This window comes from Vulpes vulpes, chromosome 14 (assembly GCF_048418805.1).
Source record: "Vulpes vulpes isolate BD-2025 chromosome 14, VulVul3, whole genome shotgun sequence".
Classification (NCBI taxonomy): domain Eukaryota; kingdom Metazoa; phylum Chordata; class Mammalia; order Carnivora; family Canidae; genus Vulpes; species Vulpes vulpes.
This window is the reverse complement of record NC_132793.1, coordinates 132752344-132779919: the sequence shown is the minus strand read 5'-3', so window position 1 is coordinate 132779919 and position 27576 is coordinate 132752344. Positions and strand designations below refer to the sequence as shown.

The 27576-nt window shown below is 54.4% G+C and overlaps 1 protein-coding gene across 5 annotated transcripts; it reads left to right on the top strand.

The window, feature by feature from the left end:
* On the top strand, positions 1-26254 carry SLC34A2 (solute carrier family 34 member 2). Of its 5 annotated transcripts, none has more exons than XM_072737963.1 (14): positions 1-239; positions 6484-6630; positions 11040-11154; positions 11250-11384; positions 12372-12500; positions 13896-14039; positions 15328-15439; positions 17763-17958; positions 18684-18779; positions 19197-19317; positions 20523-20690; positions 22041-22157; positions 22250-22374; positions 23770-26254. In XM_072737963.1, the coding sequence occupies exons 3-14, from the start codon at positions 11043-11045 to the stop codon at positions 24397-24399; spliced, it is 2085 nt and encodes a 694-aa protein (XP_072594064.1). In that variant the 5' UTR covers positions 1-239; positions 6484-6630; positions 11040-11042; the 3' UTR covers positions 24400-26254. The 5 variants fall into 5 exon arrangements, with proteins under 5 accessions (XP_072594064.1, XP_072594061.1, XP_072594062.1 ...); XM_072737961.1 differs by lacking the exon at positions 1-239 and adding an exon at positions 463-503; XM_072737962.1 differs by lacking the exon at positions 1-239 and adding an exon at positions 752-805.
* Positions 26255-27576: the final 1322 nt, after the last annotated feature.

Genomic DNA, 27576 nt, shown 5'->3' with positions numbered 1-27576 from the left:
GCAGGGGTGCTCCAGAGGTGGGAGCCGAGCCTGGCTGACCCGGCCGGCCCAGGGCTCCAGCCCCAGGTGTCTCAACCGCAGAGCGGCGGCGGCAGGGCAGAAAGCACCGCAAACACTGATAAGGCCGAACAATCCGGGCTTTGTTTCGGAAGGATTTGCCTCCGAGTTTCCAGTTGGCTTTTATCTGCGTCTCGACGCGTGTGACCGTCCGCCCCGGAGCTGCGGGAGGCGCCTGCAGGGTCGGGCGGGCGAGGGCAGGGGCCGGGGCCGGGGCCGGGGCCGGTGCGGGCGCGGGGCGCCTGGCGGGGGCGCTGCGCGGGGCGGGCGGGTCGCGCAGGTAGGCAGCGCAGGTAGGCAGCGGGCGGGCGGCCGGCGGCGGGCGGGCGGGCCTGGAATGCCGGGGGCGTGCTGCCGCCGCCTTTGCGCAACCCCTTCGCTATATATAGGGCGGCCGCGGGGCTCGGCCGGCGCCTGCTTCGGGCCTCGCCTGCCGGGCCGCGCCGGTGAGTACGCGGGCGCCCCCCCAGACACCTGCGGGCGCCCCGGGGACCCCCCCCAGACACCTGCGGGCGCCCCGGGGACCCCCCCCCAGACACCTGCGGCCGCCCCGGGACCCCCCCAGACACCTGCGGCCACCCGGGGACCCCCCCCCCCCCCCCGCCCGGCTGCGGGCGCACGGAGAACCCTGCCTGCCCTAAGTGGCCACATTTCTTTCTTTTTTCTTCTTTTCTTCTTCTCCGTGCTCCTGCAGTGGCAAGTCCCATGACACCGCTGATGCGACTGCTCAGGTTGCTCACCAGCCGCGGTGGGCAGCTCTAAAATGCTCCTGGGGGTGGGGGAGGTTCGGAATTCGAGTTCTGGGGAGGGGAAAGTTGGGGAATGGAAGGGGGCGCCCAGGGATCAGGATGATGATGGGGCTCTTTCTCTTTCCCTCTTTCTCTCTTTCTCTCTCTTTTGGTCATTCACTAGCTGTGTACCTAAAGCAGGTTGCTGTCCCCCCCCCCCCCCCAGCCTCAGTTTCCCCATCTCTGTGAGCAGGGGAGAAGAAGGAACCCTCTCACAGCCTTCCCTGCGCCGGGAATTCCAGGTTGGTGGGGCTGCCCCAAGCCGTGCCCTTCCCACCAGCCTGCCACCACCGTGCTTGTTTGCAGGGTTGCTTCTTCCAAGTGACTGCAGGGCACCCCGGCCAGTTTGCTGGGCCCGGCAATCCCGTGCAGGGCAGGTCTTTTCAGCTCGTCTTGGGGGAGAGCGGAGCCCACGGTTTTTTAGGGTTTTTCAGAGCCAGAGGGTACTGCCACCGGGTGAGCACTGTGGGGCAGTGGGTTGCAAGGTAGTGTGCAGAGGTGAGGTCAGGTTGGGGGGCGCCCAGCATCTCCCGGCCGGAAAGAGGGTGGCGCATGGAATGGGAGTGAGTTCAGGCTCCAGATTCCTGGAGGCGGTCGCCTGCCATGGGTAGCTGGCGCGGATGTAGAGGCTTAGACTCATTCATTTTCCTTAGGCAGGTGGCAGCCTTCTGGAACATGTCGATTTCTTGGGGGCAGCTGGGGGACTTCATCACTTAGACTCCTCTCTCCGTCCCTGTTTTCCAATCACAAGGCATCTCCGTAGTAGCCCTGCTTGCTTCCTCGACCTGTTCCTCTTTCTTCCCCCACCCTCCCTCCTCCTCCACTCTCCGAGCTGGAGTTCTTGAAGTTGTTCTGGCTTGGGTATTCTCGAAAAAAGTTGTGCCTCGGAGGAGCAATCATTGTTTGAGGTCGTTATGGGTGTTTGAACCTCTTTGCCGGTCCCAGCCAACCAGCTGATAATGATCTCCATTTCTGTAACTTTGGGAACTGGTGGCGGGAAGAGCATGCTTGTACAAGGTTTGGATGTTTAACAAATTTCCCCCTGCAACATCCACCCCAAATCACTCAACCATCTCACTGAAACAAGTCCCCAGTGGTGGGAGGACGGACGTCTGGATTATAGCGGCTAAGCACAAAGCTGACGTAAAAATAGTCAGGATTCAGTTTAATGAAGAAAACAGCTCATTGGGATCAGTGATTTGGAATAAACTTAATACCGTTTTCAGCCCCCTTCCTCCCTGCCCTCCCTCGGTCTCTCCCCCTCCCTCCGCCATAGGGACAGAATGACAGTATCATCGGGAAGTAGGACACCCCACTGCACTGTGCACCGAGGGCTGCAGACAGGTTGCAAGTGTTTAAAGCGTTTTTGATAATGAGCTCTTTTGACCCCCACCCCCAACAGTGCAAAATAATAGACATAGGAAAAAAGGATTTCGCTTAAAACTTCCTAAGTGTAAATTGAAAGTGCACCGTGAGGGTGTGGTTGGGAATACAGCCCAGGTTTAAAGAGATAGAGTTAATGCCTTTTTAAAATCCCCTTCGTGCTTATAGTCAGAAGTCTAAACTAAAGCCATTCATCAAAGCAAAACCCAGGCCGATGGCTTCTGTCTCCTGTCCCAGCAGCCCCCACCCTCCCTTTCACCACTACTGTGTCTTTGGGATTATTTTGCCTTGTGATGGCTGACGGAAGCCGAAAAGTACCCATTGCCCCCTTGGAGAATTGTCGAAGTCTCGGTCATCCTTGCAAAGTAGGAAAATATTTCGGGAGCGTATGGAACATTGGACTCAGACCACCTGAGCCTGAGCGGTTCCTGTGGTGTCTGTATCACTGGAAGCGATTTATTTCTTTGTGCCTCGGTTTCCTTCTCGGTAGAATCAGGGTGAAAGGATAAAGACCTAAAAGTGAATTCATAGGAATAAAGTGGGTGTGAGATTGAATGAGTTAATTCGTGCCTGGGCCTTGCAGGACCCGAGACAAAAACACCCCGTGATCATTTGGGTGGCTACCGTGTGCCAGCCCCTGTCCTGCATCCCAGGGCTACAGAGGTCACCCCCCGCCCCCTGTACCGTGCCGTGGGGGCCACTGCCTGGCAGGAGAATGTGTGCCTGTCTCAGTTTCTCTGCAGGGCACTGCCCATGCCTCCTCCTCTTCTCACTTCTTCAGATGGCAGCTGCTGTTCTGAGTACAGGCGGCCCCCCAGGACAGGTCCTGGTTGGAGAAGCTCAAACAATGCAGAGTGTGGGGGCTGGGTGACTGCCAGGTGCCCTACATTTTCCTGCTACCCAGGTCTGAGAAGAGCCGAGAAGTTTCCTCTCCTTGGCCTGCAAGAGTTCCTCCTGGCAGAGGATACACATGCGGTTGCAGGAAGTCAGGCCAAAAGGTTATTCTCACAGCCAGCTCAGTTGTCCGGACGAGTGGTAGGGGGCAGGGGAGCAGATGTGTGGTCACAGTCACCGACCTCATGCCTAGGCATTAAAAAAGAAACCCATCTTTGTGGATATTAGACCCAAACAGCCAGAATGGATGATTTTTATCCTTCTCTGCTTTTTCTGGGTAGCAAGAGTGTGCTAGAGTGTGCCCTGGGGAAGGGGCGGGGTAGCTGGGTCAGAGGACACCCTTGGGCGAAAGCCTTTGGAGGGACTTGAAGGCTGCAGAGAGCCCTGCTGATGCCCAGAGCCCCTTCCTAGAGAAGCAGGTTCCAGACCGGCCAGTGCCTGCCAGCCCACTGGCAGAGCGGCCTTGGCTTCAGGTTGGGGCCTCTGTCTGGCTCGTTCAGTGTCACCTTTGCTGCTTAGCTGAGTCTTTAAAAGGCTTGGCCTCTGCTGAATCCAGGTCTCTGGTGTGCCAGAAGCCTTTGTGGGAGCAGCAGCCTGTCACTACAGCATTCTTGGCTGGCATTTCTAGCTGTTGGAGTGAGTACGGCGGAGGGACCCCTGCAGGGGACCTGCCCGCTCTCCCACAAGTCCCTGGAGCCTGGACTGCGGCCCCCTGGTGCCATGCTGCTTTGAGGGGGCCCAGAGGATTCCTCTTCCCTCCCTCTCAGCACCTGGCCGGGGGGCCGTGGATGGGGCCCCAGCATTGGAATCAGCATTCCTGGGTTCAGATCCTGAATCCATCTGCAGGTAGCTCCGGGACTTTAATTTCTCTGTGCCTCTCTTTGTAAACTGGAAAGAATTTGGTTATTGTAGCATTGAATGGGGTCACGGATCACATAAGACACCTCCCCACCTCCGGGCCCCAGCACAAAGCAATGTTAGCGCCTTCCTCTCTTGTGCTTTGGGTTCGTTTTTTGGACAGATATTTACGGAAGGTCCACTGTGCTGAGCACGGAGGTGACGAGCTAATAGGCTAGGGCTCAGTGGCTTGTGGGCTATGCAATTGCTGGTGATGCAGTTCATTCTGGAAAGTTCTCTGTATTGACACTGCCAGGCACTCTGCTCGGGGCGTCCTCTATGCCCATTGATCAGTCAGCCCTACACCAGCTCAGCGAGGGAGATGGTGTTCTCGTTTTGAGATGCTGAAACTGAGGCTCAGAGAAGTTCAGGGTCGCACACAGTGGTGGGACTCGGGAGCCGGTCCTCACCCACCGTGTGGTTCTCTCTCGGGGCTGTGTGCCAGGCGCTGTCCCATCAGCAGACCTGGCAACCCCAGAGGCGCAGAGGGGGAGCCCCTGAGCAGCCGCCTCACGGCCGATGGTGGGGAGTTCCCGCCGGGTCCTCTCTCGACTCCAGATCCGTAGGGTCAGCCTGCACAAGAGCTGGGGCTCTGCTGCTTGGGAAGGCCAGATGAGTGGGGCCTGTGTACCCACACCGCTGAGGACAGTGATGGGGTGCCAGGTGTCGTACATTTCCTCACCTCCCAGGTCCTGGAAGGAGCAGCCAGCAGCATGGGGGTGGAGAGGGCCAGGAGGGGAGTGGCCGGCAGGTGCCGGGTGCCCTGGGCTTGGTCAGATGGCTCTCCTGGCTGCCTGCGCCTCCAGGGGGCAGGGTTTAGGAGCATGGGCCTGCACCTCCTTTTCTTACTTGCCACAGTCTAGCACGGTGAACCCCCACCAGATGATGCTGGAGTCCGTGGATGAACCAGAAAAGGAAGTATTGCGTGAAGGGAAATAATCGCTTCATCAGGGAAGTGTTGGTAAAGAGGGAATGGGCTTGGGCAGATGGTTGGACTCAGAAGAGGGAAGAGCGGAGTTCCAGGAAGGAGGCATGGAGACGTTCAGTAGAAATTTGATTTTGCTTTTTTGGTGGCACTGACCAGTGGGAGAATGAGGGCCTGGGGCGGGGGGGGGGGGGGGGGGGTGGCGGGGATGAAGCCAGCACAGGCCCCACGCAGAGCAAATTAGCATTCAAGACGCTTTGGTGTGTGGCTCCCCTGCCGTGATGCCCCGTGCCTCCCTGCCCAAGTCCAGCGGGTGTCCGCTTGTTCCACTGCTTGCGATGTTCTGAACTCCTTGGACATTGGGCCCGTGGACGTGTCTGTTTCTGCATTTGCTAGACTGTTCACTCCAGAAGAGTATTCTAGTCAGTCAAATCCAGAAAACATGACCTCATGACCTATTTATTTTTAAAAGATTTTGAGACAGAGAGAGATAGAGAAAGAGCATGAGCCGGGGAGAGAAAGAGGGAGAAGCAGGTTCCTGGCTGAGCGGGGAGCCCGATTTGGGACTTGATCCCAGGACCTTGAGATCATGACCTGAGCTGAAGGCAGACTTTTTTTTTTTAAGATTTTATTTATTTATGAGAGAGAGAGAGAGAGAGAGGGAAAAGCAGGCTCCAGGCCAGGGAGCCTGATGTAGGACTCAATCCTGGGACCCTAGGATCATGCCCTGGGCCGAAGGCAGGTGCTTAACCGCTGAGCCACCCAGGGATCCCCTGAAGGCAAAGTTTGACCGACTGAGCCCCCCAGGTGCCCCTGAAAGCCTAAATAATCATCCTTCTTGCACCTACCTGCTAAGAGTCCCCCCAGTGGGCCTGCTGTGATATTTAGGGTACGGTTTCTGGATGCAATTGCTCCTTCCAACAGATCTTGTCCACCCCAGCTTGTTTCTGGTGACCAGGGACACCCACTCACTAGTAAAATTCAGGCTTGCTTTGTTTCCTGGTCAGGGACCCGGTTCATCCGTTCAGCAAGGCCCCTGTATGTGGACTCCTCCATCCACCAATGCAAGGGGCCCGGCGATGCGTGGTCTGCTCAGCACCCGGAGAAAAAGCGCCACGTATGGCTCTTGCCCTCAAACGTAGATTCCAGTTAAGAGGGCTGTAGAGATGTGCAAAAGAGAACAATTATTGAGTGGATTAAGATTATAAAAGAAGTGTCAGGTCACAATTTTCAAATTTCCCCTTTAAACAACCCGCAGGAGCAGAATAAGCCCAGGATGTGGGCGCCTGTTGCAGGTCTGTGAGTAGGTCAGAGCAGGCCCTTGCAAGCTCAAGGCAATTTTTTGTGTCCTGTCCTTTAAATTTTGAATTCGTGGAACTCTCGCTCGCACTCGTACCGTATTGTGTCCTTACTCGTTTTAGTGTGGTAGCTGAGGACCATAGAAGGGCTGCGACGTGTCAAACACTATTCTGAGGGCTTCTACTACATAACACGCTTAATCATAATGACGTTGTCAGTAATGTCATCCCAATTTGACAGACGGGGAAACAGAGAAGCAAGGGAACTAGCCCAAAGTCACACAGCAGCTGGCATTGCTGAGACTTGACACCAGCCAGTCGGGATCTAAAGGCTGGTCCCCTCACCTGTAGAGCAGCAGTTCTCAGCCTCCAGCGGACCTTTGCCCAGGTGCGGAGACCTTTTTGGTTGTCAAGACGAAGGGTGGGAGTAGAGACCGGGAGGGAGGCTGCGTATCCTGTGGTGTACAGGACACCTCGCACAGCAGAGCCTCATGTGGCCCCAAATGTCACCAGCACCGAGGCTGAGAACATGCTCTGTGCACATCTCATGCCTCCGGTGCCAACCATGACCCAGTCATGCTGCTTGGCCTCCCACTCCCCAGTTAGAGGAGTGAAATCAGCTCCGGGAAAATAACTCTGTGTCGTGGCTGAGGAGATTGTGAATCCGGGTCCCAACCTCACTTGACAGGTTGAGCTGTGCTGAGAGCGCCGGTCACTCCCCTGCTGGGTGACTTGGGACAAGTGGTTCTGTCTCTTTGTGCTCCGGCTTCTTCCCGTTTGCAAGTGGGGATGAGCCCGACCCCTTTCCTGCACAGAGATCGCAGGAGACAATGTGTGTCGAGGCCCCGGGGTGCTGCCCCGTACCTGGCTGGTGCTCCCCAAGTGGCAGTTGTTATTGGAAAGCAATGGCTCTGTGTGTGGCGGGGAGTCCTGGGAGTCACACGGGCACGCCAGCCCGCCTGGAGCACAGCAATGATCAGAGAGGCCTGTGGACCCCAGGTCGGGGCGGAGGGAGGCCTTGGGGAGGGAGATGAGGGAGGGCCTTCGGGAGCGCAGTGCTCCCCAGGCAAGAGCAGAGGGTGGAGGCCAGTGTGGCCTGAGGAGGGTGATCATTTAGGGAGCAGTGGGCAGTGAAGAAATGGGGAGTCCACGCAACCACACCGGGTGAGAGACTGGAGCCCAAACCAGTTAAACAGGCTGCCGCGCTGGCTGAGGCAGGAGGTGCTGGGGCCCAGCCTGGGGAGGTGGCTCCCGCAGCCAGTGCTCCCGGCTGGAGTCCGCAGGTCCTGGTGCTGGCCGGGTGGGGGGCTGTGCCCTCGGAGATGGGAGACGACCTCGCAGTCCTGCGACTGTGACAGCAGGGAGGGCAAACAGCAAAGCTCCAAGGAGGGGAGCGGGGTTGGGGTGACGGGAAGTGAGCTACATCTGAGTCGGGGTGAGGTGCAAGCGCAGGCTGCTGAAGCGGCGGGTGGCAGGTGGCCAAGGCAGGAGGTGAGGTTGGGCCAGGGGATGCTTTTGTACCGGGCTGGCAGGTGCTTCCAGACCGAGTCCACGGATCCCCGGCTTCCTCCCTGGGCTCTGTATGCAGAAGCGGGACGCTGACTTCTGTCACCGGACCGTGGCCACATCTTCCCATTTGCCTGGCACTGGGTCTTTCATCAGATACACTGCACTTCTGGCGACGGTGTGGCTGACTCATCCCTCCCAGGAGCAGTCCAGTCCTGCGGCTGCCAGGCAAGCACAGACTCCGAGTCCGACTCCTCGGGTCGCGCTGTGGCCTCGGGCCAGGTGCCCCGGTGTTCTCATCTGTAAAATGGGAAGGGCACTAACCCTCCCAGGGTTGCTAAGAGGAGGAACCCACACCAGTTGATGGCACCGGCTACTGTTCCAAGCACTTTGCACAGACATCGACTCATTTCAGCTGCCTGATAACCCAGTGGGTCATAGACTGTTATAAACACCAGTCTACCTCGGGGGAAACTGAGGCACAGAGCAGTCGAGTGGCTTGCTGAGGCCACAGTGCATCTGGAGCAGAGCTGGAGTGTGGTTCTGAACCCCTGTGCTATGTAAAGGACCCAGCCTGCCTGACGTTAAGAGCTCCAAGGTTCTTTCTTTCCCCAGAACCCTGTGGCTAAGGATCCCTGCGTTGGGAGAGTCAGAGGTAGACCCTGCAGCTACGCTCCCCAAACCACGTGGGCTGGGCCCGTCTTTTCTTATCGCACCAGCATAGTGGCCTTGAGCTGAGCTTAGAGCTCTCAGGCCAGCCTTGATCTCCTCCCTAACCACCCAGCTCCACCCCACCTCCCCTGCCTGGGCCTCGGCCTTGGAGCTGCCTCCCAGCACACCCCAGGAAGGGGCCCCCTGGGCCCAGCAGGCCTTGAGCAGCAGGTTTGCCCCACCTTTGTCAGCTCTAAGAAGGCCTTTCATTGAGCCTAAGGGAGGAGTCCAATCTGGGAAAGGCACAGCCTCTCCAGAAGCCAGGCATTAGCAGCGGCCCTGCTCCTAGAAGCCAACCACGCCGCATGCAGCCAACACCCAGCCCTAGGGGGGGCTGCCAGGAAAGGCTCTGGATTCAAACTGACCCGGCTTCAGAGCTCTGCACCTTGGGGCCTTGGGCAAGTTACGTAGCCTCCTTGTGCCTCAGTTTCTTCATCTGTATAATGGGAGCATGATTCCCTTGAATGGGTGGCTGCGAGGCTGAGCGCAGCCCGGCTTAGTCAGTTCTGGCTGTCGCTGGCCAGGAGGTCCCAGCACCCTACCCAGGAGGCACGTGAGGGCTGTTGTGTGGCAGGCCCTGTGTCGGGTGCTTGCTAAGTTGAAATGAAAGGCCTGGTGTGTGCTTTCATGGAAGCCAGTGACTGCAGGACATTCTGCAGCAGAATGTGTCATGTCCTGCAGGTCGTGGGGAAGGTTGGGATTCCTTAAGCTAAAGAAATTGATGAAACCCCTTCAGGATGGGGACACACAGAATCAGCTTAAGTCCTGGCTTTACCCGTACGAAGAACAGTGACAACACGCGTGTCCCTGGACCACCTTGCTTCGTGGGTCTGGGGTTGGGCGACATTCTTAAAAGAACTTGGAAATTTCATACAGAAGAAAAATAAGTCACCCCCAGGCCGGTCACCCTCTCTGAATCCCGTAGAACGTTTCCAGATCCTATAAGAACATGCTGTGAGTAGAACAAAAAAGTAATTCCATTCACAGTTTAGCTAAAGCATTTTCCTGGGTCTTTCTTTTTCCTCCTGATTCTTTATAACCTTTTTAATGTTATTACACCGCATGCATTATCCTGGTTAGGACAACGATTTCCTTATTTTCACTTTCCATCTCTTTGACAGTGTGGCAGACGTCTTTTCGATCTGCATCCCATTCTTTCAGTCAACCCCCATTTATTGGGCATTGCCAGTGGGCCAGGCGGAGCTGCAGACCCTTAGGATGTAGTGGTGAACAGGACCAAGCCTTTTTCTTTTTTTTATTTGTTTGTTTGTAGAGCTTACATTTTGGTAGGCAGGAAGTAGATCTATTTAAGAAAAATAGGCCAGTCAGATAGACCCAGATTCTGGGAAGGTCTCTTCAAAGAAGCGATCAGAACAGGGTGGAGATGTACTTTGGGTTTTCTGGGAGAAAATATTCCTAGAGTCTTAATTCCTAGAAATGAAATGACAAGGTCAGAGATGGATCGTAAAACACTTTAGATACGTAGCCAGTGCTTCTCCAGCCGTGCTCATCTCACTGCATCTTCTCCAGCACAGCGTATTATACTTAAGAAATAATTTTTTTCGGCTGATTTGATGGCCAAAGCTCCCCGTTCTGATTTGCAGGGCTTGGCTTGTTACTGAGGCCCCATTCTTGTTTTGTAGTATTTCAGCCACTGGTTCTTCCTCTTCTGTGAATTGTTTGTGCTAGTCCTTTGTACTGCACTGTCTAACGTGTGTCATAGGACAAGGAACCACAAGGAGTGGAATTCCAAGTGTGTCAGGAGCCACACTTCCTCTCCGTGTAAGCAAGAAAGGCTTTGCTGAGAAAATGGGTTATGAGGAAGCCTCTCTCAAAGGTTAGAAGGAATGCGATTCTGACAAAAGGTCGTTAATCCAGGCAGCATGGCAGAGAAATAGTTGCCTGCTTCATGCCAGGCACTTTCTAGGTATCACCGTTGATCTCGTGGCCCTGCAAAGTATGCAGAACTAGCCACATTTTATAGATCGGGAGACATTTATGCCTTAAGCTCAGAGCTATAAAAGGACGTGCCTCAACACACGCCCACTGATAAGTGGCACCACTGGGATTCGAACCAGCTCCTATGTGTCACGCTGCTCACGAAGACACGGTGGCAGGTGGAACGTAGGTGAACATCTGCACCTACGGTCAGTCCCCTGGATGAGGCTGGGCGCAGATCTGGGGTCTAGACATAAAGAGCAGGTGGGGCACCCTTCGGCAGACCGGAGGACTTTGGCTCCCCGTGAGCTGATGGAGATGGATGGGTTCGCGTCCCCTTTCTGATGAAAGGAGGAGGCTGAGAAGGGAGTCAGAGAAACTAAAGGGAGTTCAGCTGACTGGAGGCTAGAATGGGAAAATACTGTAAGACGTGGCTTGATGTAGTGACTGCCGTGGCCAGCAGTTGAGGGAGACCCAGACGTGGAAGTCTGGGGCTTCGGAGCCCACGCTCGCAAGGTACAGAAGCACAACACCCTTCGTCTCTCCCGAATCTCTGCAACCACTGGGTGCTCTTCTTCCTGTCAGAGCACCCAGTGTGCCTCCTTTGAGGGGATCCTTCTTTAAGCTCTTTTCCCTCCACAGACCATGGCTCCTTGGCCTGAGCTGGAAAATGCCCAGCCCAACCCCGATAAGTACACGGAGGGGTCCAGTGGTCTGCAGTCCACCACCCCCGTGAATGGCAAGGAGACCGCCAAGAGTAAGTGCTGCCCATCCTGCCCCAGCCTGGCTCCTGGGGGGCACCCCGAGAGACCCGGGCTTGACCCTTATCCCATCATGGCCTTGTTTGGGTAGGTGACACCGGGACCCCAGTGACCAAGATCGAACTTCTGCCATCCTATTCCACTGTGGCACTGATAGAGGAGCCCACGGGGGTGGAAGACCCCTGGGACCTGCCCGAGCTTCGGGACACAGGGATCAAGTGGTCAGGTAAGAGTGGCAGGACGGATTGGGCTCGCTGTGTCCTCGATACTGTCTCCTTTGTGCTGTCCTCCTCTTTTGTTGCTCTGATGCCCTGCACGCCGGTCCCTGGCTGGGGGGACCTCCCGGCAGGGTCCTGGAATCCTGGAGTCCAAGCCCAGTGTGAGAACTGGGGGCTCTTTTGTTCTCATTCATCCAGTGCATGTGCCAGCATTAGGGTAATAGCCAGACCAGGCACGACACCCGTACGTGTGTGCCAACCGGGTCCCAGGAGCAGTGCTCCGGATGCAGCATGAGCAGATAAGGCTGCTGCTCCCAGAGCTCCTGGATGGGAGGGGGGCAGGGGGGTGTCTCCTCACCTAAGTGTGGGCATCGGGGAAGGCTTCCAGAGGATAGACTATACAGCCAGAAGGGCTGGCCTGCAAGCAAATGCTGCATTTCTTTTCTGGGCGCAGGGCGTAGAGTCTGTCTGCTGAGAGGGAGGAGGTGAGAACCACTGTCAAAGTGAGCAGAGAAAATAGCATCCAGGGACACAGCATTCCAGGATAAGCGAGCGCCCGGGCCCTCCCCAAACGGAGGCTCTGATGGCTACCTCGCGGCCACATTCTAGAAAGTATTCTGTGCTGTTCAGAAAGTGCTCGGCAGAGCCATTATCTCTGACCCCACACTTAGCAGGTGCCAAGTGCCCTTAACTGCCTCACTCAGCAACACTGGTTCCGCTGAGCCTGGAGTCTGGTTTGCCTGTCAGTAGCCCAGACCCCCCCCGAACCCCCCCTCCCCAGAGCCAATCCTTCAGAGACACTTGGCCACAGGCTTCAACTAAATGGACTATAGCGGGAATCGCTTTGAAAACTGCAGTCATGGATGCATCCCGGGCCTTGCCATACATAAGAGCTTACGGCCACCTGGGTGAGGGGGCTGCGGGAGTGGGGAGCTCTGGGCTCATTTCTGGGTTTCAGGCACTAACAGCCTTCTGTACCTTTCCCCCTACTCCAGAGAGAGACACCAAAGGGAAGATTCTCTGTGTCTTCCAAGGCATTGCGAAATTTATTTTGCTTCTGGGTTTTCTCTACTTCTTCGTGTGCTCCTTGGATGTCCTCAGCAGTGCCTTCCAGCTGGTTGGAGGTACGGAGGAGAGGGACAAAGATCTGGGGTGGGGGTATTTTTCGTGGTATTTGGTTCAGATGGTCACAACTCAGCCGGCCCCCTCCAGGTCTAGCCTCTTGGCCTGTTTTAGGACAGGAAGTCACCTCATGTCTTGGGGAGCCATGCCCCCATTTTATAGAAGAGAAAACTGAGGTCTGTAAAGGGGCCATGGCCGGCAGCCAGGGCTAGAGCCAGTTCCAGGCAGCCGGCCTCCTGTGTCTGTCCCCAGACTCTGGACAAGAAGCTGTTTGACAGCTGGACTTAGGGATCCCTACTGTCTTGAGCCCTCCCACCTAAAGAGAGGAATGGACAGGAGTGCTCCTAGGCTCCAGCAACTGGAAATCGGGACTGGGCCTTTGCTGGAGAAGGACAAGGGTCCCAGCGCTGGTGGATCTGTATCCTTAGCGGTTGTCTAACCATCTCCCAGGACTGAGCGTGGCTATGCAGTGTGGTGGGGGGGAGGGGGGTTCCCAGAGGTGAGACCAGCACCTGCTAGGTCACCTGTGTTCCTCTGACAGGTGACATCAATAGCCAGCGCTTTGAAAGCCTCCTGGGGTCCTACACATTCCTTCCCAGAGCCCTTCCCCACTACGGGGAGCATCTGAGGCTAAAAGTGGTCATGCTGTCCAGCCTGGAGCTGGCGTAGGGGATCCAAACTCAGATCCCAGTGACATGAAAGACCATGGATTTCTCTACCTGCCCCCTCCCCCCCAGTATAGAAATTTCTTGAACTCTGTGACCTGGGATTATTGGGGGGTGGGCGGCATTTGTAGGGGTGGGTGAGGGGCAGACTGACTTTCTAGGTGCCACTCCTGGTCCCCCCAGCAGGCGCTTTCACTCTGAGCCCCTGACTAGTGGCCTCTACCATCTGGGCCTCAGTCTTCAGTGAATGGGTTGGGGAATGGATTGACGGTCTCGGGCGTGTGGGGCCAGGCTGAGGCTGGACAATGGGCATTGGGTGAGGTGGAAAGAGAGAAGAATGGGAATATCCATTCCTGGGGGTAAATCTGAATGGGCAATATATCCAGAGACAGGAAATAGGGTCTCAGGGGACTCGCTGACCCCGTCTGGGCCAAGTAGAGTTGAGGCCAGGCTGGTGGTCAAGGAGGCTGGAGGAAGGACTCGGGGCCAGAAGGAGTGGAGGAAGTATGGGAGGCTGCAGAGTGAAGGGCCGAGAGGGACAAACGGTGGTGGGGGACCATAGGGACCTAGGTCACAGAGGTGGAGACATGATACCAGGACAGCAGAGGGGGGTGGCCATAGGTACCAGCTGGGCTGGAGGCTGGCCTCACTGTCCCCTCGCCAGCTGGCCACGGCTAGACATTATGATGTGTCCCATGCCCACCCAACTTTCTTTCTTTCTTTTTTTTCCAGGAAAGGTGGCCGGACAGTTCTTTAGCAACAACTCGATCATGTCCAACCCGGTGGCGGGGCTGGTGATTGGAGTGCTGGTGACGGTCCTGGTGCAGAGCTCCAGCACCTCGTCGAGCATCATCGTCAGCATGGTGGCCTCCTCACGTGAGTCCAGGCCCCTGTGGGCCCCGACACATTCCGGGCATTTCCCTGGCCAGCTGGGGAGCCTGGGACTGACTCCGACTGTGTCCAGGCTCGCCACCAGCATCTTCCTATCTGTGTGCCCCTGGTTCTGCTTTTACCCCGGGCAGGCTCCTGTGTCCATCCCTGTGGTGGAGTCTGAATCTAGACCTCGAGGCTTGAGGGCTCAGCTGTGAATTCTCTGGAACGGTGTTGTCCTGTCCAGCAGCCACTGGCCACATAGGGCTACTTAATTTTATTTAACCTTAATTTATTTTAATTTAAAATATAAAAATCGGTTGCTGGGTTGCCCTAAGTGTATCTTAGGGGACCGGTAGTCACATGTGGCCAGTGGCTGCCGTAGTGGGCCGTGTAGACGAGAAACATTCCCGTCACTGCTCGGTGATAAGAATAAAGACGTGTAATCACATCACACATGGGCTTTGGGACAACGGAGCTCGGGAAGCTGATGTTCCAAACTTGAACCTGCTGATAGTTTGCTCTGGCTAAGTTGGGGCAGATGTTCTGAGGGGGCGGCAATTTGAACAGGTTCATTTTCTGCCCAAACCAGTTTTTTTTTTTTTTTTTTTTTAAGCAAAATTAGCCAGAACTTTTCTGGGCTAACTTAGAAAAAGGTATTTTTCAAAATAATTTTACTTTCGGGGCACTTGGGTGGCTCAGTCGATATTAAAGTATCTGACCCTTGATTTCGGCTCAGGTCGTGATCGGGGTTGTGGCTTTGAGCCCCATGTCCTGAGTTCAGCTTGTCTCTCTCCCTCTGCTGTCCCCCACCTCCCACCCCAACCCACTCAGGCAGTTTCCAAAATAAGTAAAATCTTTAAAAACCAAAAACAACTTTCATGTGTTAGAACATTGTGTTAGGAAAGTAAATTTGCCATAATAAACAGACAAGTCCTTAAACATTGGTTCCTGTTCTCCCATAAGCCGGCCTTGCACCCGCCACAGGGAGGACAGAAATCTAGAGACGCGCTCGTAACCTGGGGTCCACAGAAGGGCTTCGTCATGGAGTCTGCGGATTCCCTGAAATTATGTGCTGGAAGTTATTTTTGGTACACGTGCCTATCTCTGTGAGGAGCTGTCCTCGCTGGCATCAGATTCCTAGCCGGGTGCCCACCCCAAAATGGTTAGGAAACTCTGCTTTGGCAATTAGCAGCTTGGCTGAGGTCGGCCCCCCTTGGGCCCCCGTTGGGAGCGTGGCCAGGCCCCCTTCCTGAACTTGCTAAGTCACTCGCTTTCTCTTTGCCACCCCCAGTGCTGACTGTGCGAGCCGCCATCCCCATCATCATGGGTGCCAACATCGGGACGTCAATCACCAACACCATCGTGGCGCTCATGCAGGCGGGAGACCGCAATGAGTTCAGAAGGTAGGAGGCTCAGACTGGCCTTCGCCGGCACGAGGCTCATGGGTGCAGGCCCGGTGGCCCTAACTACCTTGGACTACCAGTGGCAACATGCTGGTGGTTCCTGGAGCTCTCAGCAGTAGCCATGGGGGGCGGGGGGGAGCGAGTACAGCTCGGGGTCGGGGTGGCATACCTGCCAGTCGATGCCACCCAGCTCCCCAGTCTGCGTAGCCAGGATACTTGGCCGTCACCACTGTTGCCCAAAGGACTAAACCCAATTCACCGACAGGGAAGTGCTTAGCCAGGTACCTGGCACACAATCAGAGCTCCCTAAGTGCAAGCCCTAGCTAGCAGCCTGCCTCCTGCGTGGCTGTTGTAGTTAAAACGAGGCCAGTTAGGATAGGATTTACTATCCCGCTTAGTCAGAAATAATTATAACCTCCTCAAGCTTCCTCTTTGGGTGAGCTCAACCCCTGCCACCTTCGCTTTGTTCTTCACTCGCAGGCCAATAAAAGGCAACATGTGGTTTACGTGGATGCTGGAGATCTGAAAACGGGGCAGGTTGAAACAGGCCAAGGGAACCTTTTCCTTCCAAAGGGTTAAAGTGAGAATGAGGCACATTCTCGACCTGTCTTCTAACTGGTGGGCTTTTGCCGGAAGTTCATAAAAACAGCGGAAGTTCATAAAAACAGAGGCAATTTGTCTGCGTCGCGCAGTCACCCACGGGTCGGGCAGAGAGCTGGCCGGGCGGTCCACAGATGTCATCCCTCTTCTGTTGGTTACCCGGCGGGTGGCCCAGGTCCTCAGGGCTGCTCATTCCTGCTCAGACACCGCTAACCTTCTTGGGTCCCTGATGAAATGTCCCGAGGGTCGCAGGAGCGATACACATCGTCCAGGGGGGTGGCTAATGATTTGATCTTCTCAAGAAGCTGAATAGACTTTTCTGTGCCCCGTTTCATCAGTATAGAAGCATAGAGAGGTTCAATAGCTTCACTAAGGGGCACGGTTGGGACTCAGCCTAGGTTTTCTTCCAGATTGAGGGCTCTTTTCACTGCTACATCTGAAATATAAACTCGCCAACTAGAAGCGTGAGCTGTGAAAGCGCCTGCACACAGGCGTGTAATCGAACTAGGCCACCCCTCGTTTGGATTATTTAAATAGATTGCTTTCAGTAACATCTTTGGAGACGTGCATTATTCTTTCCTGGAGGTTTGGAAATACTTCCTTCGGTTTCTCGAAAAGTAATGATTATATTCCGACACCTATAAGGCTCTTAAAACATTTTGCCGAACTACTAAGAAATATTTACATCACTTGCCATCAGCTTATGAAGATGTCTTAAATCACCTGCTCTAGGAAGAATAAGTCACTTTTAAATTTATAAGCTGATGCGATAGGTAAAGATTTGTACTTACAAGTAAATCGTAAATAAATCTTTTACTCCTAGTGAAGTTAAAGCATTTCCCCCCGCAGGTTTATTAGCTTCTGTCCATGTCCCCTTTGGTTTTGGGTATTTTTTTGACATGAAGATATGTCTTTTTTAAAGATTTTTATATTTGAAAGAGCTGGAGCCAGGGTGGTGGTGCTAGAGGCAGAGGCAGAGGGAGAAGCAGGTTCCCCGCTAAGCAGGGAGCCCGACACGGGACTTGATCCCAGGATCCCGGGATCATGACCTGAGCCAAAGGCAGATGCTTCACCGACCGAGCCACCCAGGAACCCTGGAGATCTTTCTTAAAGGAAAACTTTTTCATTGAGGAAAAAAGTCTCAAGTTTCTTAGTCTGGAGATAGAATGGAATTCAGGGGAACCTGCAGCCCTTCTCAGAAACTGCGGTGCATATCGGCCTTGTTTTCTGTGCAGGCTGTTCAAAGGTTTCATTAGAGTCTCAAGATCTTGAAGTTAAAAGAGTTGAGGGCTTTGGATACCACCAAGGAAGGTGGTCTTCCAAGTGCGTGATTTGGAAGTGGTCCTGAGGCAGCACCTCCAAACAGTGGTCCCTGAGCCCATTACTGCAGCCACAACCTGCCTGCTTCCCTCTGTCCCAGCAGAGAACTGAATGCTGTCTGGCTGGGTGGGAAAGGCTCTGCTGGGCGGTGGGAGACAGGGTTCTGGCCCCAGCACCCAGGCAGGGGTCTTCTTTTTCCCCTATGCTTGTTGGCCCTCAGTTTCCTCGTCAGCCAGCCAGATGGGGATATTGGTACCAGCCACTTGGGCATTGCTGTGAGCATGTAGATGTGGATGTAGAGAGGTGACTTGCTGGCAGACGGTGCCATCAACGACCTGCCCGGACCGGGGCCCACTCGCTTGCCGACTCATCTCAATGTTGGCTCCGGCTGGGGTTCTTATAGGGCTTTCGCTGGAGCTACTGTCCATGACTTCTTCAACTGGCTGTCTGTGTTGGTGCTCTTGCCCCTGGAGGTGGCCACCCATTACCTGGAGATCCTCACCAACCTGGTGGTGGAGACCTTCAACTTCAAGAACGGAGAAGATGCCCCCGCCCTTCTGAAAGTTATCACCGATCCCTTCACAAAGCTCATAGTCCAGGTAGCCTGGCTCCCTTCAAAGAGGGAAGGAAGGAACTAACTGCCCCCCTGCCCCCTCCCACTCCTCCCAACTGGAGAGAGATGGTGGACAAGGATGAGGGTCTATAAACACTACTTGCTCTCTGGTTGCCTCTGAGAAAGGCCAGAGGAGCCAAGACTTCAAGGGCACCTGCCCTTGAAGAGTAACCAGCCTTCTTCGTTTCCTTGACTTTGCATGTCATCTTTATTGGGGTGGGAGCGGAGTGGGGGGTGGCAAGTGCTTCTCAAGACTCAGGACTCTGGATGCTTGGGGCCACTTTATTCCCCCTACTGACCTCGGCACCCATGGGCTCACTGATAAAGGATTATCCTGCTCATACTCCCCTGCTCCCCAGGCTGATTGAACTATTATTGAAATAAATCTTAAAAGGTTTTGTGGCTGTTGTCTTGAAAAGTGGGTCAGTTTAGACCTTGCCCTTTATCGCCCTTACCATCTGGGCTTTGCTGTCACCTGATGACCATCTACTGTGTGCTTCCCAGCTACCAGCCCGCTGTTTCTACAGCCATTCCCTTATTTCTCAAGCACCTGCTAACGTCTGGGTGCGGTGCTCCATCCTGGGAGCATAGACGGAGCAAGTCAGAACTCACTGGGCTTATGTTGTTGGAGCCCCTTCCATAGAGCCTCCTATGTGTCTGTCTCGTATCAGTGCTGAGACCTGCTGACCCTCTCCTGTCTGTCTTCCTCAGCTGGATAAGAAAGTCATCAATGGAATTGCAATGAATGATGAAGCAGCCAAAAACAAGAGTCTGATCAAGATTTGGTGCAAGACTTTTACCAACGTGGTAAGTTTCTAAGGATGTGGCTGGGTGGGCAGACTCTTGGATCTGTGGGTTCAGCAAAACCTTGAATTCAATGTGGGCAGATAAGAGGTCAGAGGAAGTAAAAATTGGCCCTGGGAATCCTTAGGGAAGCAAGTCTTTGAATGCTTGATGGACAGATAATGCAGTAGGACAGACTCCCTCTTGCCCCACCCACACCTTGGAAAACATGTTATTCCTGGCTTGATATTTTCATGTCTCTTGGCTTATCTTTGGCTCCCTGTGTTCCCATGAATGGAGGGACCTGTCGCAACAGTGCATCATATTTTAGAGACACATGCATTGACGTGTGTCTCCTTCCTGCTGGCCACACTGCCTGCAGTCCCCACCAACAGGGAGATGGTGGACTCTCTATACCATGTGTCGATGTTTGTCCTCCAGACTCAAATGAATGTCACCGTTCCTTCGCCTGAGAACTGCACCTCCCCTAGTCTCTGTTGGTCGGACGGTAACTACACCTGGACCCTCAAGAACGTGACCTATACGGAGAACATTGCCAAGTGTGAGTGGAGCTCAGCAGAGCACCAGCCACTGGGATGGGCTGTCGGGGTGGGGGTGAGGGGGTGCTGATGTTGTGCTTTATCACAAAGATGTGCTGGCCCGAAAAGACCGCAGAAAGCCCTTGTTAGGAGGGCAATGGGGCCCCCCGAGGCCAGTGTGAAAAGCAGTAAGTGAAGAAAAGAAGGGCACGGGGATTCACTGAGCACCAACATCATACCAAGTAATGAACTGTGCACTTTCACAGCAGCAGGAACTAAGGTTTCGAGCCAGGTCTGGGGTCCCACCAGGAGGGGTGGAACCAGGATTTGAATCCCAGCCCCTCTGGCAGGTCCATACTGCACTAGAGCTCATCTGCAGATTCCAGAGGGCTCCCTCTGTCTGCTTTGGTGTATCCCTTGGGCTCTAGGGAGATGCCAACCAGACCTGTTGGAGATGTAGGGCCCACACGGAACAGAACAAATACATTCAGCCCGAAGTCATGAGTCCCTGCTGTACGGGAGGCCCCCTTCCAAGCCCTGGAGCCACAGCACTGAACAAGGCAGTGAGCCTACATGATGCTCCGATTCTTTAAGAAGCTGGACTGTTGCCCTGGGAATCATGGGTCCAGACATCCTTAACTCTTCTAACTGTGTGTGTGTCTCCGCTTCCCTTCATCCTCTCCACGCCGCCCACATTAATTCTGAGCAGTAGAGATTCCAAGTGTGGCTTACCTCACAGCATCAATGAGTTTATCACCTCCCGTGTTCTAGATGCTATACACCCATCAGTCAAACCCTAGAATCCTAGGGCCACACAGGACTTCTAAAAAAAATAAGGGGGCTTACAACTGGCAATAGCTCTTACTGACTTCCCCATCCTACCCCACTTCCGCTCTTCAAGCTCTTGGATGTATCAGTCGCTCTCAGGAGTAAAACACACCATGAGACATAGAGGTAGAAGAAAGGCCCCGACCAGCTCTGCAACTGGAAGGATTTTACTTCATGTTCTAGCCTCCTGAGGTCCCATTGGCCAGAACATGGCCTCAGGGTTACAGTCAGCTGCAAAGGAGGCCGGGAAGTGTGGTCTTTGTTCTGGGGTACCATATGTTGAGCCAACAACCCAGATTCTGTTACTGTAAAGCAGAAGGATGATGCTGGGGAATGAAGAACAATCTGTGGCCTCAGAGCCCCACTGGCCTCCTAACAAGGCTTTCCCTGGTCCTTTCAGGCCAGCACATCTTTGCGAATTCCACCCTTCCGGACCTTGCGGTTGGCATCATCCTGCTGTTGGCCTCCCTGCTGGTCCTCTGTGGCTGCCTTATCACAATCGTCAAGCTCCTAGGCTCCGTGCTCCGGGGACAAGTAGCTGTGGTCATCAAGAAGACAATCAACACAGGTAGGCACACCCTCACCCCAATTCTGGGCTTTCTAGGGCATGGCATCACTGGGGCCACCCTGCCGGGGGGGAGGTTCCTTTCAGATTTTCATCTAGCAATGGCCTCCGTGTGGAGTTTCTCTCTTGGATCTGATAAGCTGAAGATGCCCTTTGCCCTTGAGATCTTCCTTTGTGTCTTGGGTGGAGCCTGGGCACCAGTGTCTATCACATCTGAAAGGTCCTGAGAAAGAGCCAGCTCATATCCAGAGATCTATGAGATAGGCCTTCCTTCCTTCCTGGCAGGTTTCCCCATGCCCAGGTCTTTCGGGTCTGTCAGAATCCCTTAGAGAAAGGGTAACAGACGCCCTCTCTGCTCCCCACTTCCCTTCCACTCTTGGGAAGAAAACATGGTTCTAGATAACCCATCACCATCTTGAGGCAGCCAACACAACCCCAGTGGCCGGGAGAAGCCCCTGATGCTTATGGCATCCTGGCCAAGCCAAGGATGTTGCCTCCCCATGAAACCTCTGTGAAACAGGGCCAGGAATATCTACCTCTGAGGGCTGTCCCCAAGGTTGTCATGTGGCTGGGCTGGGTGACTGTGGGCACCTGCTGGGTGTGCAGGGCCTGATCCCGTGTGGGTGTTGCCGAGAACTCAGCGTGTAGGACTTCCAAGCTGCTGCCCTTTGCTTCCGTGCCCCTTCAGAAAGGTGGAGGATCTACGGCATTGGGAGAGCACCGTGAGTGCTCCGTGGGAGGAAGGTGCTTATTTGGGTGGTGTCCTAGTTCTGATTCTATAACAAATTATCAGAGGCTGGCAACACTTGTCACAGTCCTGGGGGCTGGGAAGTCTGGCATTGGGGTGCCAGCACGGTCAGGCTCTGAGGTCCCACTTGCTGATGTACAGATGGCCGCCTCCTTGCTGTGTCCTCACATGGAATGAGTAGGTCTCTCTCCTGTAAGGGCACTAGGCCAGTCAGGAGGACTCCACCCTCATGAACCAATTACCTCGCAAAGGCTCTGCTTCCTAATACAATCACATGGGGTTAGCATTTCAACATGGGAATTGGGAGGAGATGTTCAGTCCGCGACATGTGTTCAGCATCTCTACTTCCGAATTCAGTGAATGCGTGTATTGGTCCGTGGTTCCACCATCTGAACATGCAAGGTGAAAGGATTCTAAAAATCCAATTTGTGATTTATGACTATTGTGTGGGGTGGGGAGGCTTCTATACAACCTGACCCTCTAGCCCAGCCCATACCGCACCCCCCCCACCCCGGTCCTCTGGAGGGGCCAGCTAGGCCTCCAACCCAGGCCTAGGCCTTCCTTAGAAGGCCTGTGACAGATCTCCTTTCCTTTCTGTCTCCTAGATTTTCCCTTTCCCTTTGCCTGGGTGACTGGCTACCTGGCCATCCTTGTGGGGGCAGGCATGACCTTCGTTGTGCAGAGCAGCTCCGTGTTCACATCCGCTATGACCCCACTGATCGGTGAGTTTCTCTCTGGCTACCCTGTCTAGTTGTGTCACCACCTCCCATCACCCCTTGGGGCTGGTACTATAGTTTTTGTATTTTTCTGCCAGGTATTGGTGTGATCACCATCGAGAGAGCGTATCCACTCACACTGGGCTCCAACATCGGCACCACCACCACCGCCATCCTGGCCGCCTTGGCCAGCCCAGGCAATACTCTGAAGAGCTCCCTGCAGGTTAGGAAAGGCTGCGTGTTCCAAGGGTTTGGAACAAGAGCCAAGTTTTTCTCTATCTTCAAAACTGTGAGGCCACCATCACTGGTGGTTGTTTAAACAGAGGTGGGGGGTGGCCACTACACCACTTCCCATCTCCTCACCCCCCACTTGGGGAACTCTGTTTGGATTTTGGGAGGTCACTTGTGCTCTGGGCTTAGAATTTAGAAGAATTTAGATTCAGGGCAGGTCCCCTGCCCTACCCGGATCAACCAGGTTACTTGGGCAAGAAGATCTTTGGCATTTGAACTCCGTCCTGGGTTTACACACTGAGTGACCTTAGGTAACCTAACCTTTGAGAATCTATTCTCTCTGCAACCCAGGAGCCTTATCTCATTAGGATTATTCCAAGGATCTGATGAGACTCAGCCTAAAGCCATGCTCTCTGATAGATATACGAGTGTAGAATAGAAATTTGAGCCACCCACGTCATTTGAAATCTTTCCTAGCCATGTTTTCAAAAAGTAAAACACGATCAATCTTAATAATGTATTTGATCTAACTCACTATCATTTGAACGTGTAATTGATTTAAAAATTGGCGAGATGTCTCACCTTTTTTTTTTGGACGAAGTCTTTGAAATCTGGTGTGCATCGTGCGCTTGCAGCACGCTTGAGGCCAGCCACACCTCCAGCACTCAGTTGCCACATGTGGCCAGTGGCTGGCGACCAGACAGGCTGGTCCAAAGCCCGTAGTGTGATGCCTGGCACCTGGTGGGCCCAAGGAAGTGGCAAAGTGTGTGGCCTCTGGAGCCAAGGCTGCTGGGGTTGGAATCCCACCTCCGCCATCTCCTGCATGTGCAGGGAAGGAGCCTCACCTCTTCCTCAGTTGGCTCGACCACCAAAGTCAAACGAGGATAATGATGGTCTGGCAGCTCTGAGGGTACTTTTTGGAGGATTGAGGTACTCGTTGCATGTGCTTCCAACAGCTGCCTCAGCCTAGTGGGCACTAAGATCAGCTGCTGCTGCCATTATCTGTACCAAGTGCAGCCCTCTCCCTGGCCTCCCTCGGATGGGGCCATGGGGACCCCCAGCTACCTAGCAAGCCTCTTCTTGGGCCCCACCAGCTGGGTCAAGCCCTAGGTTTCTGGGGTTTTGAGATTGATCATTGTGAATTTCAAACTCCTAGAGGATTCTGGGGGGCCTGGGCTGTGGTTCATCTGATCACCTCCATCGGCGTCCACCCACCCGCACACACCTGCACTCGTCTGCACACACCTGCACCCACGCACACACAGCAAGTCCCTGGGAAGGCTCAGCGGGCCCTTGGCGCTGCCCCAGAGGCCTTGTGACGCCCCTGCCGTCACCCCGGCCTCACCAGGCACCAGACCCGCTCACCCCCACCCCCCTTGCATTTCAGATCGCGCTGTGCCATTTCTTCTTCAACATCTCGGGCATCCTGCTGTGGTACCCCATCCCGTTCACCCGCCTGCCCATCCGCCTGGCCAAGGGCCTGGGCATGCTCTCGGCCGAATACCGCTGGTTCGCCGTCTTCTACCTCGTCTTTGTTTTCTTCCTGACCCCAATGGCCGTGTTTGGCCTGTCGCTGGCCGGCTGGCCGGTGCTGGTGGGCGTGGGTGCGCCCGTGGTCGCCGTGGTCCTGCTGCTGGGGCTGCTGGGCGTCCTGCAGTCCCGCTGCCCTCGCATCCTGCCCCGGAAGCTGCGGGACTGGGGCTTCCTGCCCCTGTGGCTGCGCTCCCTCAAGCCCTGGGACGACCTCATCTCCCTGCTGGCCGGCTGCTGCCAGAACCGCTGCTGCCTGTGCTGCCGCCTGTGCTGCCGCACCTGCTGCCTGCTGTGCGGCTGTCCCCCGTGCTGCCGCTGCAGTGGGTGCTGCCGCAGCCAAGATGACGACGAGGGGGCAGCGCCCGGCAAGGGCCCCGAGGCCTTTGACAACGTGGCCCTGAGCGTGGAGGCCCCGGACGGGTCCCCTCAGCCTCCAGTGGATGACCCGGACTCCAAGGTCATGTCAGGCAGCACAGCCTTGTAGGGCGCCCCCCACCTCGCGGCGGGAGGGAACAGGGCCCCGAATCCCACCTCTGCCTGGTAGAGATCCTTCCCTCCTGAGAAAGGGTCAACCGCTCACCCATCGCCCTGGGCCTGCACCATGGCGTCAGCTCAGCCTGGGCTCCAGCTTTCCTGTGGCAGGAGTGGGCACAGGGACCCTGAGAGAGCATGAGACACCGTGGCTACAGGTGATCCCGCCGCCCACCCCTGCCACAGTGGGGTTGCTCCACAGGACCCATTTGCTGGACCCCAATCATCTTCCAGAGAGATGCCCCAAGGGGATGGATTTATGGAAGGTTCTCTAAGATGCCCACATTAAGTGAATGTGTTAGGGGTCTAGAGCTCAAGCAACTTTTCCCAAAGACTTGCTTCCTCCAAGAGCACAGTCCTTGCCCCCAGACCAGACCCATTCCGGAGAAAGAGTGTGATTGTTTGGAGACTTGGTGAGGACCACTGGGGTGGGCCTTGCCCTCTTCCCAGATCTCCCCAAACCTGTGTTCGGTGTCCCCACCCCGGCAGGTGTGGCTCATGAAAGCGTCCCTGCTGTGCCCAAGTTTTCAGGGCGGGAGCCACATCTGAGCTACCAAGAGAGGTTCAGAGGGCACTTCGGCTCACCTGCAGGGTCTGTTTTATCAGAGAAGCGAGTGGTCCTGTTCCCGAGCAGGGCCCATGAAGGGTGAGAGCTGGGCATGGGGAGCAGTGGGAGGGGGAGATGGTTTATCTGCTGAAGGGGCCGAGGGCTCTTCTTCATTTGGCTACTTTAGAAGCCAGTGGACCGCTGTGTCTAGAGCCCAGAGCTGCTCTCTTGGTCAGATAAAATCATCCTTTTTGGGTCTTTTAGAATAAGATAAGCAGCCCCTGTGGGTCCCCTTCACTACTGCCACTTTGAACCCCAGGAAAGATGTGAGCATGGAGTAATTGTACCTTGTCTCCGCCTTCTCACTCTGCAAGATCAATGTCCGGGTTGGCTTTTTTGATGGGCAGCTTCCATTCATCCAGCCAAGCCAGAAACCCTTTCCAAACATTCTCGCACATTCCCATAGGATTTCCTGCCCTTCTCTCCATGCCTGCGGAGACCCAAACTTTCCTCCAAGGGCAGAACCCAGGGCATGACCGAATGGCCCATAGGACGGTGGTCACCAGGTAGCAGGAGGGGTCCGTGTGTGGCCGCGGGTCCAAGGGCTGTGCTCCTTCTTGCCTCAGATACCTTCTCTGTGCCTTCTCCAGCCGCCTGTAGTATTTGCACCTCCTCCCTCCACTGCTCCCGCACCCTGAACAATCCATCTGCCCCGGAGAGGGAGGGGGCTTCAACTAAGTTTGGGGGGGTCGGGAGGGGGTTCAGTGCAGCCGCACTCCAAGGCCCTGCTCTCCCCCATCCTGGCTTATCCTTCATCTTAGCAGGTTGGGGTACCAAACTGAGCCCTCTGCTGACCCTTAACCCCGTGTAGATACCAATTCCCCAACAGAGCCATTTATACTCTATATTTATAGCCGCACATCTGTACAGCATTTTTCATAAGTTATATGGTAAATAGGAGTGTGATTTGTGTTTTATAGTGCTCTCATTTGGAAATGAGGCCGGGTTCTACTATGAAATATAAAGAAAGCATCTTTGTATATTTTGTAATACCGCCCTTCAAATGTGCCTCTAGCCGCACCCATGCCACACACCCTGTAAATATGTAAGTTAAGCCTGGGCAGGGCTGTGGCCCTCTTTGCACACGGATTATTTTTTTAAAAAATTGGATCATTCTAACTGCATTGATTGTATTTTTTTTTTTTTTTTTTTTTACTGGTTGTGGGAAGGGAGAAATAAAAAAAGGGAATTAAACCCCAAAGGAGTGTGTAGCTTTCAATTACAGGGAAATCGGGGCTTCGTGGATCTACCTCTCCATCACCAGGGCCAGCTGCGTAATTTGTGGGGACCCTTGTTCAGGAAGCACAATGAAAGGGACATACATAATAGGCACTAAATACAAAGCTTTTCTTCCTTCAGGGTTTTAAAATGTTGTGGAGTGCTATCCTAAGTAAGATGTGAGTTTATATTATTGGCATAAATTTCATGGTTCATCTTTATATTGTGCGATGCCAATTTTAATGTAAACATAAGAGTTTCTAACTCACACGTGGGATGGCCGAAATTACATGACTCTTTTTGTAGCTCCTACATGTATTTTGTTCCTGCCAGAACAGCAGGGATTTTGCATAAAGCTCAGTTTTTATTTCTCTTCTTGACATCTGCACGTTCTGTCAATAGCCTCCCTTACTGATGAGTAAGGAGGCAGTGAAAAGAAGCACAAGGGGCTGACGCTTCTGTGTCATCATTCCAGCCTGAGTGAGTGGCAAACACGAGTGAAAAGGAGTAAGATAGGGCTCCTCCATCATTTCTTTTGTTGTGTTTGAAGAAAGTTCTGGTTCGAATGGGAAGCATGTCCTCCTGGGGCTGTCAGTACCCCCAGTATACTTGGTTGCAGACATAACACACTTGTACTTGGCCTTGAGTCTTGCTGCCCTTAGGCTCGCTGTGGGTCTACTTGAATTCTGTACTCATGGGGCATTGTCAGTGCTCTGCGTGAGTGGGGTGGCAAGGGGCTATGGGCATGGGTATTGCCCATTCTGCTCACACACATGCTCCATTGTCCCATTGGACTTCACTAACAAGACAAAGTTTAAAAATTGAGATTTTCAGGACCCTGGTGGCAGAGCATTTCAGCCAAGGATGAGCTGCTTCCTGTTGGGTTCTGTGTGATGGCACGCGCAGGAAACTGGCAGGAAACTGGCCGTGCCCACCACTCCAGGCCAGTCACAGGGTTAGGGAAGAGTTGATTCATTTTATTTTTAAGATTATATTTATTCATGAGAGACAGAGACAGAGACACAGGCAGAGGGAGAAGCAGGCTCCTTGTAAGGAGCCTGACACAAGGCCTGATCCCAGAACTCTAGGATCAGGCCCTGAGCCGAAGGTAGATGGTCAACTGCTGAGCCCCCCAGGCCTCCTGGAAGAGTTGATTTAAATTAAGAACTGTGTGCAGAAGGACTATAAATTGGTAGCACCTCTCTAGGGGCAGCTGAAACAGGTGCGGAGGGCTGAGCTGGTGTCATAGGGTGATAATAAGTTCAGGGTTGGGATTGCCTGGAGAGCTGGGCCCCACGACTAGCT